At 40.1% G+C, this 15,573-nt stretch overlaps 1 protein-coding gene across 1 annotated transcript in view; it reads right to left on the reverse strand.

Annotated features, from left to right (window-relative positions):
• Nucleotides 1-15,573, reverse strand: part of FBXL13 (F-box and leucine rich repeat protein 13) — a 311,775-nt gene that overhangs the window by 205,834 nt on the left and 90,368 nt on the right. The window contains 1 exon segment of the mRNA XM_090286732.1: nucleotides 10,695-10,827. Coding sequence (XP_090142858.1) covers nucleotides 10,695-10,827 — 133 coding nt within the window.

The following is a 15,573-nucleotide window of genomic DNA, read 5'->3' on the forward strand; positions in this document are numbered from 1 at the left end:
TGCTGCAGACTGGCTCATTAGCCAGGATCTACTGGGGCAAAGAGAAAAGGCCAGGGCAGTGCAGAGAGCTGGAAACTACACTCCTGCCATAGGCGCCTTATCCAACTATGTCCAGGAGGGATTCAGTGAAGAGGTTTTGATGTGGAAGCTGTGCTGTCCTCCTCTCAGGACCAATCTGGAATTTAGGCTTAATTATTGAGAAATCATCTGGATGACCAACTGGACACTGACTGGAGTTAAGCCTTGTAGCCACGGACAGACAAAGGAGGCTGCTTCATAGTGACCTGTCTGGTGCAGATCATAGAAGAGACACAGGAGTACTGCGAGTGCCAGCTTGGTTTCTGCAAGCAGCAGTTTGGTGTGCGGGGAGATTTTACAGTGCCCGGAGGATCCTCTCTGAGAGAACTGGGGGCCAGAACTCAGGCTGGGCCTGCTGGCAGAACTGAGAGTGAGCCAGGTGGTGTCTGGCTCTAAGAGGTGTAAAGCAACTTTCATTTGTTTGTTTATTTGTTTGTTTTTGCCAATCAGGGAGGAATGATTGGAGGCGCAGTGAGATTCTTGAGAGGAGGGTGCACAGGGTTACATTGCCCTGGGCTCTGGCAGAGGGACGGTGAAGTGGACTAGAAACACTTGGGGAGAGTTTAAAGTGGTAGTGTTGGGGAGAGAAAGCTGGGGGAGCAGCAGACTGAACCCCAGTGCAGACTCATCCCCAGTGCTATGGGAGAAATCTTTTAAGCAGACCACTCTCCTCCAAGTGACAACAGCCAGAAGGGAAGCAATAGCCTCATCTGAAGAAATTACTCAGCCTTTTCCCATGGTGCTTAAGCCTTACTGCAGATTACAAAGCTACTAGAGTAAAAACTAGGAGACAGACACAGGCAGCAGAACACTGGTAGTCTCTACCAGGCTGCCTAGATTCAGACTGGAACATGATCTGACATCACCAGGGGTAGATCCAGAAAGAGAAGAAAGTGGCAAAAACCAGATACTATGGAAACGAATTCCACTGTGATCTTCTTCAGGAGTGATTTGTCTCCTGCATATCCTTTCAAAAGTCATTTCATTTCCTCTCAGTCTGTGCATTATAAGTAACTAGTCTTTATATTATACTTTATTTCAAGTCTCATATTTTGCTTCTCCCTTTTCTCATTCAATTTTACCATCTGATTTCCTCTTCTTATTTTTGTTTTAAATTCTATCTTCTCTCTTGCTACAACTCATTTCCGATCTGTACTCATTATTTCTCATCTCTCCATACCATTTTTCTTGTCATTAGTCACCTCAAATTCTTTTTCCCATTTATAAAATACACTTATTCTCTCTCCACCTTGATCAATCTGTGCCCATTCAGTGTGAGATGGTGGTAGATGTGGCATTCCTGCGACTTTATTAGTAGATCTTCACTATTCTGGTATTTCATATATCAAATATTACCGTCCCTCTCTCCTACTTCATTTGTACCTTCCTCCAGCCCTTTCCTTCTTTCGTTTTAAATTTGAATTTTTCTCTTTCTTAGCCTGGTTTTCATTCTTCACTCTTAGTATTCCTTCTCCCTCTGACAACTCAAAATCACTGTTTTCCTCCAGACATCTCTTAAGCTTCCCTTTCTTTCTTTTTTACCTCTTACTCCCATTGCATCTATATTAATCTTAGCACATAGGTTGCTGATAATGCTGTGATGAAACATTTTCTTTAATTTGGTGCCTATTTTTTCTTCTTATTCATCTTCCTTATTTTTTGTGTGTGTTTTTTCTTTCATGCACCATATATATATATATATATTTTATAACTTCTCTTTTAACCTAATACTATACACTCCCCCTTGATTACTTCATTCTGCCTTCTTTCCTCTTTTTTATATATAATATAAATTTTACTTTTTCTCGTTGCCTTGTCCCTACTCACTACTATTATTGCTCCTCCCACTCCCCTCTCAAAAATTATTTTTTTCTTTCAGTTAGTCAATTTTATTTGTTTTTCTTTTCTTATAATAGTCTTAATCTCTTTACATCCTTATTAATAATGGCTCATTTGTAGTTGATACTGTGATTGAGAGTAGGGGACATCTTTGTGGGTGTGGGTTTCTTGCCTGGGCTGGTGGTTTTGTTTTAGCAGCAACTCAACAACACTTTACTAGACATGGTAGGTAGAGTGACACCCAGTCAGCTAGCTGGAGGGAATGACCCATGAAAGAGAAACACAACAACCAAAACTGAAATACTATCAGACATCCCAAATAAATGGCATAAAGGGCATCCCAAGAGCATCAAGTTCTCAAGATCAAGGAGTCTCTACCAATGTCACAGGACTCCTACCACGAAAGGTCAAACCACGAAGGCAGGAAGTCAAAGCAGATCAATCTAAGAAACAGAAACAAACCAGAAGAATCACCTAAAATGGGGAGATGAAGAAACAATACCCCATTGTAAAGAAAGGAAGAGTTCTTGGAAAGAATAATAGATGAAATAGAGGCAAGCAAACTATCAGACATGGATTTCAAAATAATGATAATAAGGAAGCTCAGTGAACTCAACAAACTCAGAGAAAACTCCAACAAACTCCAAGGGAACTACCAAGAACTCCAGGGAAACTACAAAGAGCTCCAGGGGAACTACAGGGTAACTATAAAGAACTCCAGGGATGCTACAAGGAATTTACTGAGAACTACACCAGCATTAAAAAGGACATAGAAGCTATCAATAAGAGCCAGGAACTGAAGAACACAGGAGAAGGAATCAAAAGCAGGCTAGATGAAGCAGAGGACAAGATCAGCAAGCTAGAGAGCAACATAGAGAAAATTCCCAGACAGTGCAACGAAATGAAAAAAAAACATAAAAAGAATAAACAGGGTTTAAGAAAGCTGCAGGACAACATGAAAAGCAACAATATCTGTATAATAGGGTTACTAGAAGGAGAAGAAGAGAAGCAAGGGATAGAAAACCTATTTGAGAAAGTAATGACAGAAAACTTGCCAAACACGATGAGAGAAAATGTCTTGCAAGTACAGGAAGCACAGAGGGTCCCAATGAGATGAACCCAAAGAGGCCCACTTCAAGACACATCATAATTAAAATGGCAACATTCAAAGACAAAGAGAGAATCCTAAATGCAGCAAGAGAGAAACAGCAAATAACATAAAAGGGAGCTCCAATAAGGCTATCATCAGATTTCTCAGCAGAAACACTACAAGCCAGAAGGGAATAGCAAAAATTTTTCAAGCAATGCAAAACAAAGGTCTACAACCAAGACTACTCTATTCAGCAAGCTCTCTTTCAAAATGGAAGGTGAAATAAGGAGTTTTCTAGACAGAATAAGGTTAAAAGTATACATATCCACAAACCATCATTGCAAGGGATGCTAAAGGGACTGCTTTAAGAAGAAGAAGAAAAAGAGAGAGAGAGGAACACAGGTTCAAAGGGAAAAATATCACAATAAATAAATACCAATAATAACCCTAAATGCAAATATTAAATGCTCCAAAAAAAGACATAGGGTAGCTGAATGGATTAGAAAGCATGACTCATATATGTGCTGTCTACAAGAGAACCACCTCAGAACAAAAGATCTACACAGACTGAAAGTGAAGGGATGAAAAAAAGTATTTCAAGCAAATGGACATGAAAAAAAGCTGGGGTAGCAATACTTATATCAGGCAAAATATATTTCACAGCAAAGGCCATAAAAAGAGACAAAGAAGGACATTTCATAATACTTAGGGGAACAATTCATCAAGGAGTTATAACTCTTGTAAACATATATTCTCACAACATAGGAGCACCCAAATATATAAGGAAAATCTTGGAGGACTTAATTGATATATGCAGAACATTTTACCTCAAAGAAACAAAATATACATTCTTTTTAAGTGCATATGGAACACTTTCAAAGACCGACAACATGGTAGGACACAAAACAAGCCTCAACAAATTCAAGAAAATTGAAATTATCAGATCACAATGGCTTGAAACTGGAATCCAACTTCAAGAAAAAAAAGCTCAAAAACATTCAAATCAATGTAGAATGAACAACATGCTATTAAATAATGGATTGGTTAACAATGACGTCAAGGAAGAAATAAAAAGATTCTGGAAACAAATGATAATGAACACACAACAGCCCAAAACTTGTGGGACACAGTGAAGGCAGTCCTGAGAGGGAAGTTCATAGCACTACAGGGGGCAGGTGAGAGGCAACAGATTGATATTTCTCTTGCACATTGATGGTTCTCTCCCTCTCTTTCTTTCTCCATTCCACTCTCTCTGAAAATAAATAAATAAAATATTTTTAAAAAGTGAAAGAACGCTACAAGAATTATGACTAAATCATAAAGTGCAATATAAGAATAATAGGTATACCAGAAGAAGAAGAGAGAAAAGGGAACAGAGAGTTTATTCAAATAGTTGGTGAGAATTTCCCAAACCTATGGAAGGAGATAGATCCTCAAATCCAAGAAGCAAAAAAACACCTAGTTACCATCCAAAAATACCTTCTTCAAGGCACATTCTATTAAAACTATCAAAAATTAATGGCAAAGGAACTTCCAGCCAAGATGGAGACATAAGTAGACACACTTTGCCACCCTCCACAATAATAAGGAGAAATACAACTACCTCGAAATTAAAAACAACCATAATTATCAGAAAACTGAACTGTATGGAAGGCCCACAAAGATATAAAGAAGCAATACTCATCCAGACAGGTAGGAGGAGCAGAGAAAGAGAGGTGAGGATGTGGTGTGACTGAGGTGGTGGTGGCGGTGGCAACAGCAAGGCAGTGGCTGTAGTCAGTGGGAAGAAAGAGCAGTCACACATTATAAAAGTCGGAGGGACACCTGGGGAGCCATCCCAGCCTCAGGCCAGACCAGGCAGCTCATAGTTCCAGCGCCAGGGAAAACAAAGCGTCATTGCTTCTGCCTGTGAAAACCAGTGGGGGTTGGTATGGTGGAAGAAACTCTCAGTATCTCAGCAGAGTCCATTTGTTTAAAGGGCCCCCACAGTCCTAGAACATTCACAGACCGGCCCACTCTGGAAAGAACAACCAGGGCAACGGCTAGAGGGGTACCAGTCTTATATGGGAAGTGGGAGAAGTGCTAGGATAAGGTGTGAGTGCTGAGCAAGCAGCATTGTTACCTCTCAGACCAGTCTCCCACATACAGCACCACAATGTGGTGAAATCAGTTGAGTACCTAAGGCTCCGCCTCTTACAACATAACAGGTGTGATAGCTCTACCTAAGACACAGAAGCAAACACAGGAGGCTGTCAAGTTGAGAAAACAGAGAAGTGTGGTCCAAAAGAGGTAGCAGATCAGGGTTCTAGTGGGAGAACTAAGCAATGAGGAGATAGCCAATCTAACATATTTAGAGTTCAAAACACTGGTGATAATGATGCTCACAGACTTGACAGACATGCTTAAGTAAAGCAAACCCACAAGGGAGGAAATAAAGGCTAAGTTAAGTGAAACAAAGGAAAATTCATACAAAAGCAATGGTAAAGGGAAGGAAGCCATGGTTCAAATCAACAATTTCAAATCAACAATTTGGAACATAAGGAAGAAATAAACAGCCAACTAATACAGGATAAAAAAAACAAGAATTGAAAAAAATGAGGAGAGGTTTAGAAACCTTTGGGACATATTTGAACGTGCCAGCAACTGAATCATAGGGGTGCCAGAAAGAGAAAAGGAAGAGCAAGAAATTGAAAACTTGCTTGAAAAAATAGTGAAGGAAAAGTTCCCAAATTTGGTGAAGGAAATAAACATAGAAGTCTAGGAAGCACAGAGAGTCCCAAATAAGCTACAACCAAAGAGAACCACACCAAGACACATCATAATTAGAATGCCAAAGGTTAAAGATAAAGAGAGAATCTTAAAAGCAGCAAGAAAAAAGAAGAGAGTTATCTACAAAGGGGTCACTGATTTCTTAAAAGAAACTTTTCAGGCAAGAAGGGACTGGAAAGAAGTATTCAATGTGATGAAAAGCAAGGACCTTCAATCAAGATTACTCTATCCAGCAACGCTATCATTTAGAATGAAAGGGCAGATAAAGTGCTTCCCAGACAAGGTAAAGCTAAAGGAGTTCATCATCACCAAGCCCTTATTATATAAAATGTTAAAGGGAATTATTTAAGGAAAAAAAAGATCAAAACTATGAACAATAAAATAGCAACAAACTCAGAACTATCAACAACTTAATCTAAAAAAATAAAAACAAAAACAAACTAAGCAAACAACCAGACAGGAACAGAATCATAGATATGGAATCATTTGGAAGGTTATCATCTGGGAGGGGGAAATGGAAGAAATGGGGAAATGGCTCAGGGATTAAGAATCATAATTGGTAGGTACAAAATAGACACGGGAAAGTTAAGAATAGTATAGTAAAGGGAGAAGCCAATGAACATACAGGCATACCCATAGACACGAACTAAGGGGGGTGGTACTGCTGGAGGGAAATGGGGTACTAGGCAGAGGGGAGCAAAGGGAAAATAACTGGGACAACTGTAACAGCATAATCAATAAAATATAATTTTAAAAAATAGTAACAAGGAATTCTCAAGGCAGTCAGAGGAAAGAAGAAAGTAGCCTATAAAGGAAAGACTATCAGGTTATCAACAGACTTCTCAGCAGAAACTGCACAAGCTAGAAGAGAGCGTAACCAAACATTCAAACTACTGAGAGAAATTACCAGCCAAGAATAATACATCCAGCAAAGTTAGCCTTTAGATATGAAATTGAAATAAAGGCTTTTCCAGACAAACAGAAGCTGAGGGAATTTATCATCAGAAGACCTCCATTGCAGGAAATACTAAATGGGGTTATTCTACCTGAAACAAAGAACAAAAGGTCACAAAACTGTGAGTGAGACAACCAACAAACTTACAGCATATATAGAGATAATTTGTGAAAACAAAAACATACAAGGGGAGGAGGCAAAGGTCAGGATTGTCAAAGGAGTACAGAGATCAGATGCATTCAAAAGAAAAAGAACTACTATATATATGACACTTCTTCATAAACCTAATGGTAACTACACACACACACAAACACGCACACACACAAAAAAACCCAAAAACTGAGGCACATAACTTAAAAAAGGGAAACAGAGGAATAAGGTATGGAAAACCACCTGACAGACAGAAACACAAAGGAGAAAAACCAATGGAACCTCCGGCCAAGATGGAGGCCTAGATTGACACGCTCCATCTCCATCCACAACTAAGAAGGAATACAACTACTGCAAAACCAGAAATAACTAGAAGTTCCAGAAAATAAAGCTACATGGAAGTCCAAAGTATGAAGTTATAAATGGGTAGGAGGGGCAAAACTGGGGTGGAGAGGTCAAGCTGTGCTTGCGACGGCAGCTGCAGCAACGAGCAGCAGGATGCAGTAAGTACAGACACCCATATTTAAGTGGAGGAGAGAAGCACCTGGGGACCACCCCTGGCTGCAGACTAAACTCGTCAGCTTGTGATTCCAATGCTGGGGAAGGCAAAACCCCATTGCCTCGGACTGTGAGGCCCAGAAAGTGTGCAGACAGAGGAGACTCCCGGTCTCTCAGCGGAGAATGAACAGCAGGAATCCATCTTGGACCCCTGCCCCCATTCAAAGTGCCACAGTGTGGTGAGAAGGGTTGCCCGGTGGTGACGAGTGCACAGGTCTCTGCCCCTGATAGTGTAGGAGGTGTGATAGCCGCACCCAAGAAGGAAAGATAAACGAAGAGTCTGGATGGCAGGAATCATGATTGAGATCCCAATCACGCAGCTGACCAGAAAGCAAATACGTGAATTAACTGATGAACAGATAAATCATGTTTCTGAGGCTCAGTTCAGAGCTATAGTCATAATGCAGCTTACAGAACTAACAAAAGATCTTGAACAAGATGGGGAAGGGATGAAGGCTAGTCCTGCTGAAATGAATGAAAACACATATGAGACAAGTGATGAGGAAAGGAAAACCAGGGATCAAATCAACAAGTCAGAACACAGAAAAGGAACAAACGGTCAAGCAGTGCAGAAAGAGGAAACAAAAAGTGAAAAATATGAGGAGAGGCTCAGAAACCTCTGGGACAGCTATAAGCGAACGAACATACAAATTATAGAGTTGCCAGAAGGTGAAGAAGAAGAACTAGAAATTGAAAAATTATGTGAAAAAAATAATGAAGCAGAACCTCCCTAACTTGGGGAAGGAAATAGACTTACAGGTCCAGGAAGCACAGAGAGTTTCAGATAAACTGGACCCAGGGATAACCACTCCAAGACACATTATAATCAAAATGTCAAAAATTAAAGGTAAAGAGAGAATCTTAAAAGCAGCAAGAGAGAAGAAGAGAGTTATGTACAAAGGGGTCCCAATTAGACTATCAGCAGATTTCTCAAAGGAGACTTTACAGGCAAGAAATACTCAAAGTAATGAAAAGCAAAAACCTACAGCCACAATTACCCTATCCAGCAAAGTTGTCATTCAAAATAGAAGGGCAGAGGAAGTGCTTCCAGGACAAAGTAAAACTGGAGGAGTTCATTAGGTTCAAACCACTGTTATATGAGATGTTAAAGGGACTTGTTTAGAAGAAGGAGAATCAAAACTATGAACTGTATCACAACAACCAACAACAGAAGCTAGGGAATTGAAACAAAGGAAAACTAAGTAGGTAATGAGAGTGGAAAAAGAATTATAGGTATGGGGAACATATTGGGGGGAGGTCAGCGGGGAGGCAGAAGGGGGAAAAGGGAGGGAGATGATGCAGGAATTAAGAAGCCTAGCAGGAGGAAATGGAGTAGATAGGAAGATGTTGAGAAGAACTATATGCACAACCAATGGGCATGGACTAAGGAAGGGGGACAACTGGGAGGAGGTGGGGTCACTTGGTGGAAGGGAACAAAGGGAAAAGAAATTGGGACAACTGTAACAGCATAATCAATAAACCATATTTTTAAAAATGGAGGCACAGAGATACCATAAATCAAAAGATAAAATGGCTATAAGAAATCCTCATACATTAATAATTAAACACAAATGGACTGAATTAATCAATAAAAGGCACAGAGTAGCAGATTGGATCAAAAAGCAAGACTCAACTATATGCTGCCTTAGGAGACACATCTAAGCTACAAAGACAAAGATAGACTCAAATGAAAGGGTGAAAAATGATTCTCCAAGCAAATAGCATCCATAGAAAAACAGGGGTCACGACATTTTTATTTGACAAAATAGATTTTGAGATAACAAACATAACAGAAAACAAAGATGGGCATTTTATAATGATAAAGGGTACACTCCATCAAGAAGACATACACTTCTCAATGTATATACACCTAATCAGGGAGCACCAAAATACATCAAGCAAATACTAACAGAACTAAAGGGACAAATCAACAAAAACACAATTATAGTTTGGGACCTAAATACTCCATTGACAGCTCTCGACTGATCATCCAAACAGAAAATCAATACTAAAATACTGTTCTTAGAGGCTGTAAGAGCTTTCTGCCAAGATGTAGACATAGGAAGATATGCTTCACCTCTTCACAAAACCAAAAGAAGGATTACATCTACCTCAAAACAAAAAACAACCAGAACTGCCAGAAAATTGAACTGTATGGAATTCTGACAACCAAGGATTTAAGAATAATCATTTAGATGGGTAGGAGGGGTGGAGACAGGGAGCTGGGGCAGAGAGGACGCAGTGTGGTGGAGGCAAGGCGCGGTGGCAAGGTGGCAGTGGAGTGGCAGAACAAGCTCTCACCCATTAACAGCTTTAGATTCACTCATGTTTATATTTACATGTTGAAGGTATTCTTTCTCATCATCTCATGAATGGAATTAGTGCCCTCAGACAAGAAAACCCAGAAAGCTCTCTCCTCCTCTCTCTGCCATGTGAAGATATAATAATAAAATGGCAGTCTGCTAATAGGAAAAAGGCCTTCACCAGAACCCAACTATACTGGCATCCTTATCTTGAACTTCCATCCCCCAGAACTGTGGAAAATAAGTTTCTGTTGTTCATAAGCCACCAAATCTGTGAAACTTTATTATAGCAGCCTGAACAAGGCAGTTAAAAACAAATATCACAATGAAAGTACAAAGCAGCTTAGAATTGGAGATAAGTTTAGTGAACCTCCACAGGAAGAGAGTTAAATAATTATGGTACATCCATAGTATGGAAAATGATTTTAAGTATTTAAAAATAATTTAGTAGATATATAAGTATTGACATGGAAGGATTTCTAAGATATAAAAGAAAATATACAAAAATATGGTCCTTTTCAAGTTAAAATTTTTAATTATATTTTTTAATCACATGTATGCCAATATAATTTAGAAACACAGTTAGAAAGCATAATATTGAGTACCTTTGAGTAAGTGAATTATTTTGAGGGAAATTTTTGCTTTTATTTTTCTATTGTTAGAATTTTTAAAATAAGAATATGTTCTTATATTGTATTTTTTGGAGACAAACTAATGGTACATTGACAAATGGTAATTAAAAACAAATGTGGTCAATTAAAATGGGCAAAGAATCAACTCTGAGGGTATACAATACAGTAAGAGCTGACTACATTATAAGCTTTATAGATGCTTGTAATTGGCATTCTTATGGCCCAAGACTATAACCAAAGTTTTCATTTTATTTTTACTTTTTAAATATTTGTTTAATTAAAATACAAGAAAGCAAAACCGTTGTAATTAACATACTTACTGACAGATCTCAAAGTTTTCAATCGTAGAAGACAACCACGGAAATTCAAGTGCAGCACATTTACACGCCACCTTCTCAGAGTAGACACTATATATTTATCTGTGATCATATTTCCTACTATGGAAAAATTAATCTAAAAAGGATAAACAAAAGACATTCAAAATAAAAAGATCCTTTAAATGTAAAATTTTAAAATATTTTTAAAGCATCAAGAACTAACATTTCTTTATCACATCACTCATTTTGGGAGATTTGTTGTTTTTCATAGTCATTCCCTGCCTTAATTACAAACAGATATTTTTCATGGTCATTCCTAGGTTTAATTACAAACAGATTAAAAATGTCCAGTGCAGGTCAACAGCCATTAGTGTGGGAGCCTCATATTTATCCCAACCTGGGTCAATTGTCTTAGAGTGGCCTGGATGTCCCCCATCATCCCAGATGAACCCCAGGGCTGCCCCCCACTTTGATGCCACTGCAATCTGGGTTAGTATTTCTGCCTCTTTTTTTTTAATATGCTTGATTGTTTATGCTATTACAGTTGTCCCAATTTCTTTTCCCTTTGTTCCCCTCCACCCAGTGACTTCCCTCTCTCAAGTTGTCCCCCGCCTTAGTCCATGTCCATTGGTTGTGCATATAGTTCTTCTCAACATCTTCCTATCTACTCCACTCCCTCCTACTATGCTTCTTAAATCCCATACCACCTCTCTCCCTTTGCCCCCTTTCCCCTCCCCACAGGCCTCCCCCCAAAATTTTCCCCATACCTATAATTCTTTTCCCACTCTCATTGCCTACTTTGTCTGCTTTTGTTTCAATTCCCTAGCTTCTGTTCTTGGTTGTTGTGATACAGTTTTCAGTTTAATGTTCATAGTTTTGATTCTCCTTCTCCTAAACAAGTCCCTTTAACATTTCATATAACAGTAGTTTGGATATGATGAACTCCTTCATTTTTACTTTGTCCTGGAAGCACTTTCTCTCCCTTCTATTCTGAATGACAGCTTCACTGGGTAGAGAAACTGTTGTTGTAGGTTTTTGCTTTTCATTACTTTGAATATTTCTTGCCAGTCCCTTCTGGCCTGAAGAGTTTCTTCTGAGAAATCAGCTGACAGTCTTATTGGGACCCCTTTGTATGTAATTCTCTTCTTCTCTCTTGCTGCTTTTAAGATTCTCCCTTTATCTTTAATTTTTGACATTTTGATTATAATGTGTCTTGGTGTGGTTCTGCCTGGGTCCAGTTGTTTTGGACTCTCTGTGCTTCCTGGACCTGTAAGTCTATTTCCTTCCCCAAGTTAGGGAGGTTCTGCTTCATTATTTTTTTCACATAATTTTTCAATTTCTAGTTCTTCTTCTTCACCTTCTGGCAGCCCTATGATTCGGATGTTGGCCCACTTATAGCTGTCTGATAAGTTTCTGAGCCTCTCCTCATTTTCCTCACTTCTCATTTCCTCTTTCTGCACTGGCTGACTGTTTCTTCCTTTCCTATGTTCTGATTTGTTAATTTGATCCCTGGTTTTCTTGCCCTCACCACTAGTTCTGTATGTGTTTTTGTTCATGTCAGCAGGACTAGACTTCATTCCTTCCCTGTCTTGTTTAAGATCTGCTCTTAGGTCTGTAAGCATTTTTATAAGCCAAGCTCTGAACTGAGCCTCAGAAAGATTTCCTATCTGCTGCTTCATTAGATTAGATATTTGCTGTCTGGTCAGCTGCGTCACCAGGATCTCTATCATGATCTGTGTCATCCTGACCATTTTTCGTTTACCTTTGCTTCCTGGGCAGGGCTCTCATACCTCCTATGCTATAGGGGGCAGAGCCCCGTGCACTCATCACAGCTGGGTGACCCGTCTCACCACGCTGTGGTGTTTTCTGCAGGGGTGGGGGTCCAAGATGGTTTCCTGCCATTCACTCTCTGCTGAGAGACTGGGAGACTCCCCCTCCATCCCCACCACCCTCCGGGCCTCACAGTCCAAGGCAATGGAGGTCTGCCTTCCCCGGCTTTGGAATCGCAAGCTGACAGGTCTGGTCTGCAGCCAGGGGTACTCCCCAGGCGCTTCTCGCCTCCCCCTAAATACGAGTGACTGTGCTTACCACTGTCCTGCTGCCATTGCTGCTGCTGCTGCGGACAGCACAGCTTGAACTCTTCTCTCCAGCTTTGCCCCTCCTACCTATCCAGATGAGCACCACTTCTTTATAACTTCATATGTTGGACTTTCATTTATTTTCTGGAACTTCTGTTTATTTCTGGTTTTGTGGTAGTTGTATTCCTTCTTAGTTATGGAGGGAAATGGAGCGTGTCAGTCTAGGCCTTCATCTTGGCTGGAAGTCTCCTGTGTTTGTTAGCTTCCATGTCCCAGGGAAAGCTGTCACTCCTACTACATTGTAAGGGGTGGAGCCCTAGGTATTCATCAGTAATGGGCAACCTGTTTCACCACGTTGTGGTGCTGTATGCGGGGGAGGGAACAATGCCACCTGCCTGGCACTCGCCCATTTTCTAAGCACCTCTCCCACTTCCACACCGGACTGGTACCCCTCTAGCTGCTGCCCTGGCCGTTGTTCCCGGAGTGGGTGGGACTGCAGATGTTCTCAGATGGCGGGGGCCCTTTAAACAAGTGGACTCTGCTGAGAGACTGGCAATTTCTATCTCCATACCAACTCCCACTGGTTTACACAGTCAAAAACTGTGAGGCTTGATTTTCTCCGGTTCTGGGACAGTGAGCTGCGCATTTGGTGAGGGGCTGGGAACGCTCCCCAGGCGTCCCTCCTGACTTTTTAAAAGATGTAACTGCACTTTCCGCTGCTGTTGCCGCTGCTGCCACCACCACACCGAGTCCTCTCTGCCCTGGCTCCGCTCCTCCTACCTGTCTGGATGAGTATTTCTTCTTTATATCTTTGTTTGCTGGACTTCCATGTAGTTTGATTTTCTGGGACTTCTAGTTGTTTCTAGTTTTGAGGTAGTTGTATTCCTTCTTAGTTGTGGAGGGAGACCCAGCATGTCAGTCTATGCCTCCATCTTGGCCGGAAGTCCCTGCCTCTTGTTTTATGAGTAGACTATATGTTGACTCTTTGACTATGGGAAAGAGTGTGTGGCTTATAATGACCTTTTCATAAGTGATAATTTGGATGTTATTCTAGAGAAAAGGAAAGATGACCTGAGAGGACCTGGCTGATTGTATGTAAAACTGAGGAGTGCAGAGGTTTATATGAGTTCTGAATGGTCAGGGCTGGTTGATAAATAATAATATCACTATCATAGTATTAACAGTATTTTTCAGTTATGAACATCCAATTTTTTGCCTCTGAACAAAACAATCCTTAGTGCTAAAATGTTTGTTTTAGTTGTGCCACATTTGAGCATTCACAAATAAAGGCAAATGTAAGTGAAGATGAAGGGTAGCATGGAATCATGGGAAGAGAAATGTGCTGTACATAATGAAACTTAACTTCCTATCCTGGCTTTGTTCATCACTACCACGTGCTCAGATATTTATCTTTACTCTGCGAAGTCTCTGAGCAGAAGTGCTGGCTTTTTCAGCCAGGATTCTGCAGGATTTCCAAAGGAAAAAAGCAGAATCCCCAATCTGTCACAAAGTGAGAAATTTCTTACTTTAAATCTTTACTTTTATTCTCAAAGTGTGGTCCTGGGACCAGCAGCATCAGCATTACCCAGGAACTTGATGGAAGTGCAAATTATCAAGCTCTACCCCAACTTTCTCAGACAGAAACTCTGGAGGTGGCAATCAGCAATTTGTTTTAACAATCCCTTCAGATGATTCTGATACATGCTAAAGTTTGAGAGTAACTGCCTTAAACTAAACATAAATTTAAAACAGGAATACTTAATTTGTTAGCTATTACGGATTAGCTAAGACAGAAGCACATTTTCTTCTTGCCATTGTTGCACAAGATAAGTACAGCCAAGCAAGGGAATGGTGCACTGATGGGATATAAAAATGTTGAGATGGCCCTGGCTGATGTGGCTCAGTGAATTGAGTGTTGGCCTGTGAACCAAAAGGTTGCTGATTCGATTCCCAGTGGGAGCACATGCCTAGGTTGCAGGCCAGGTCCCCAGTTGGGGCATGCAAGAGGCACATCAATGTTTCCCTCCCTCTCTTTATCCCTTCCTCCTCCTCCCTCTAAAAATTAATAAATATTTTTTAAAATGTTGAGGTGACTTATCAAACTAGAGACCCTATCATCTCTTCAATTCCTCTTAGTTTCTTTGTGTGAATTTTAGAGTTTCTGCATAATAACCCTGGCCATCTATTCATAGATGAATCTCAGCCCATGATATCTTTAGCCTTCCAATTATTAGCAACTAAAGTGCTGTGGTAAAGTCAGCTATTAACTGGACTTTAGGCAACAGACAAAATGTTGCCACTGCAACACTGGTTGATGGCATAAATGATCATGGATGTTGAGATTAAAGTATCACCCATGAAACAGAATAGAGAAGTCATCAGGGATAATACATGCTTATTTTTTTGTTGTTGGTTGAGACCTCTCCTTAGTGTCTCTTTGGAATGAGAAACACAGACATATTCTAGGTTACAAGAATAGTAAAAAAATAGTGTGATGACAAGAATAGTACAGAGGTACCAGCTTAGTTATCCATCTGGGAAAATACTTGAATGTATGCATGTCTGTGTGCATACAAACACACTAACATCAAACAAGCTTTGTTTATGTGTTGTATATTTTAGCCCTATTTCATGCTGTTGTTTATCCTTTTGTCTATATTTTTGACTGCTTTGTTATACTTTTTGAATTAATAATAGTAGCTAATATTTATTTCATGCTGCTTACATACAGGTTCTACACTCAGAACTTTACTTGCATTGCCTCAATTTACCTCTGCAGCATCCTGAGTTAGGCACTGATAAGC

The sequence above is a fragment of the Furipterus horrens genome, unplaced genomic scaffold (assembly GCF_987537825.1).
Source record: "Furipterus horrens unplaced genomic scaffold, mFurHor1.1.pri manual_scaffold_9, whole genome shotgun sequence".
NCBI lineage: Eukaryota > Metazoa > Chordata > Mammalia > Chiroptera > Furipteridae > Furipterus > Furipterus horrens.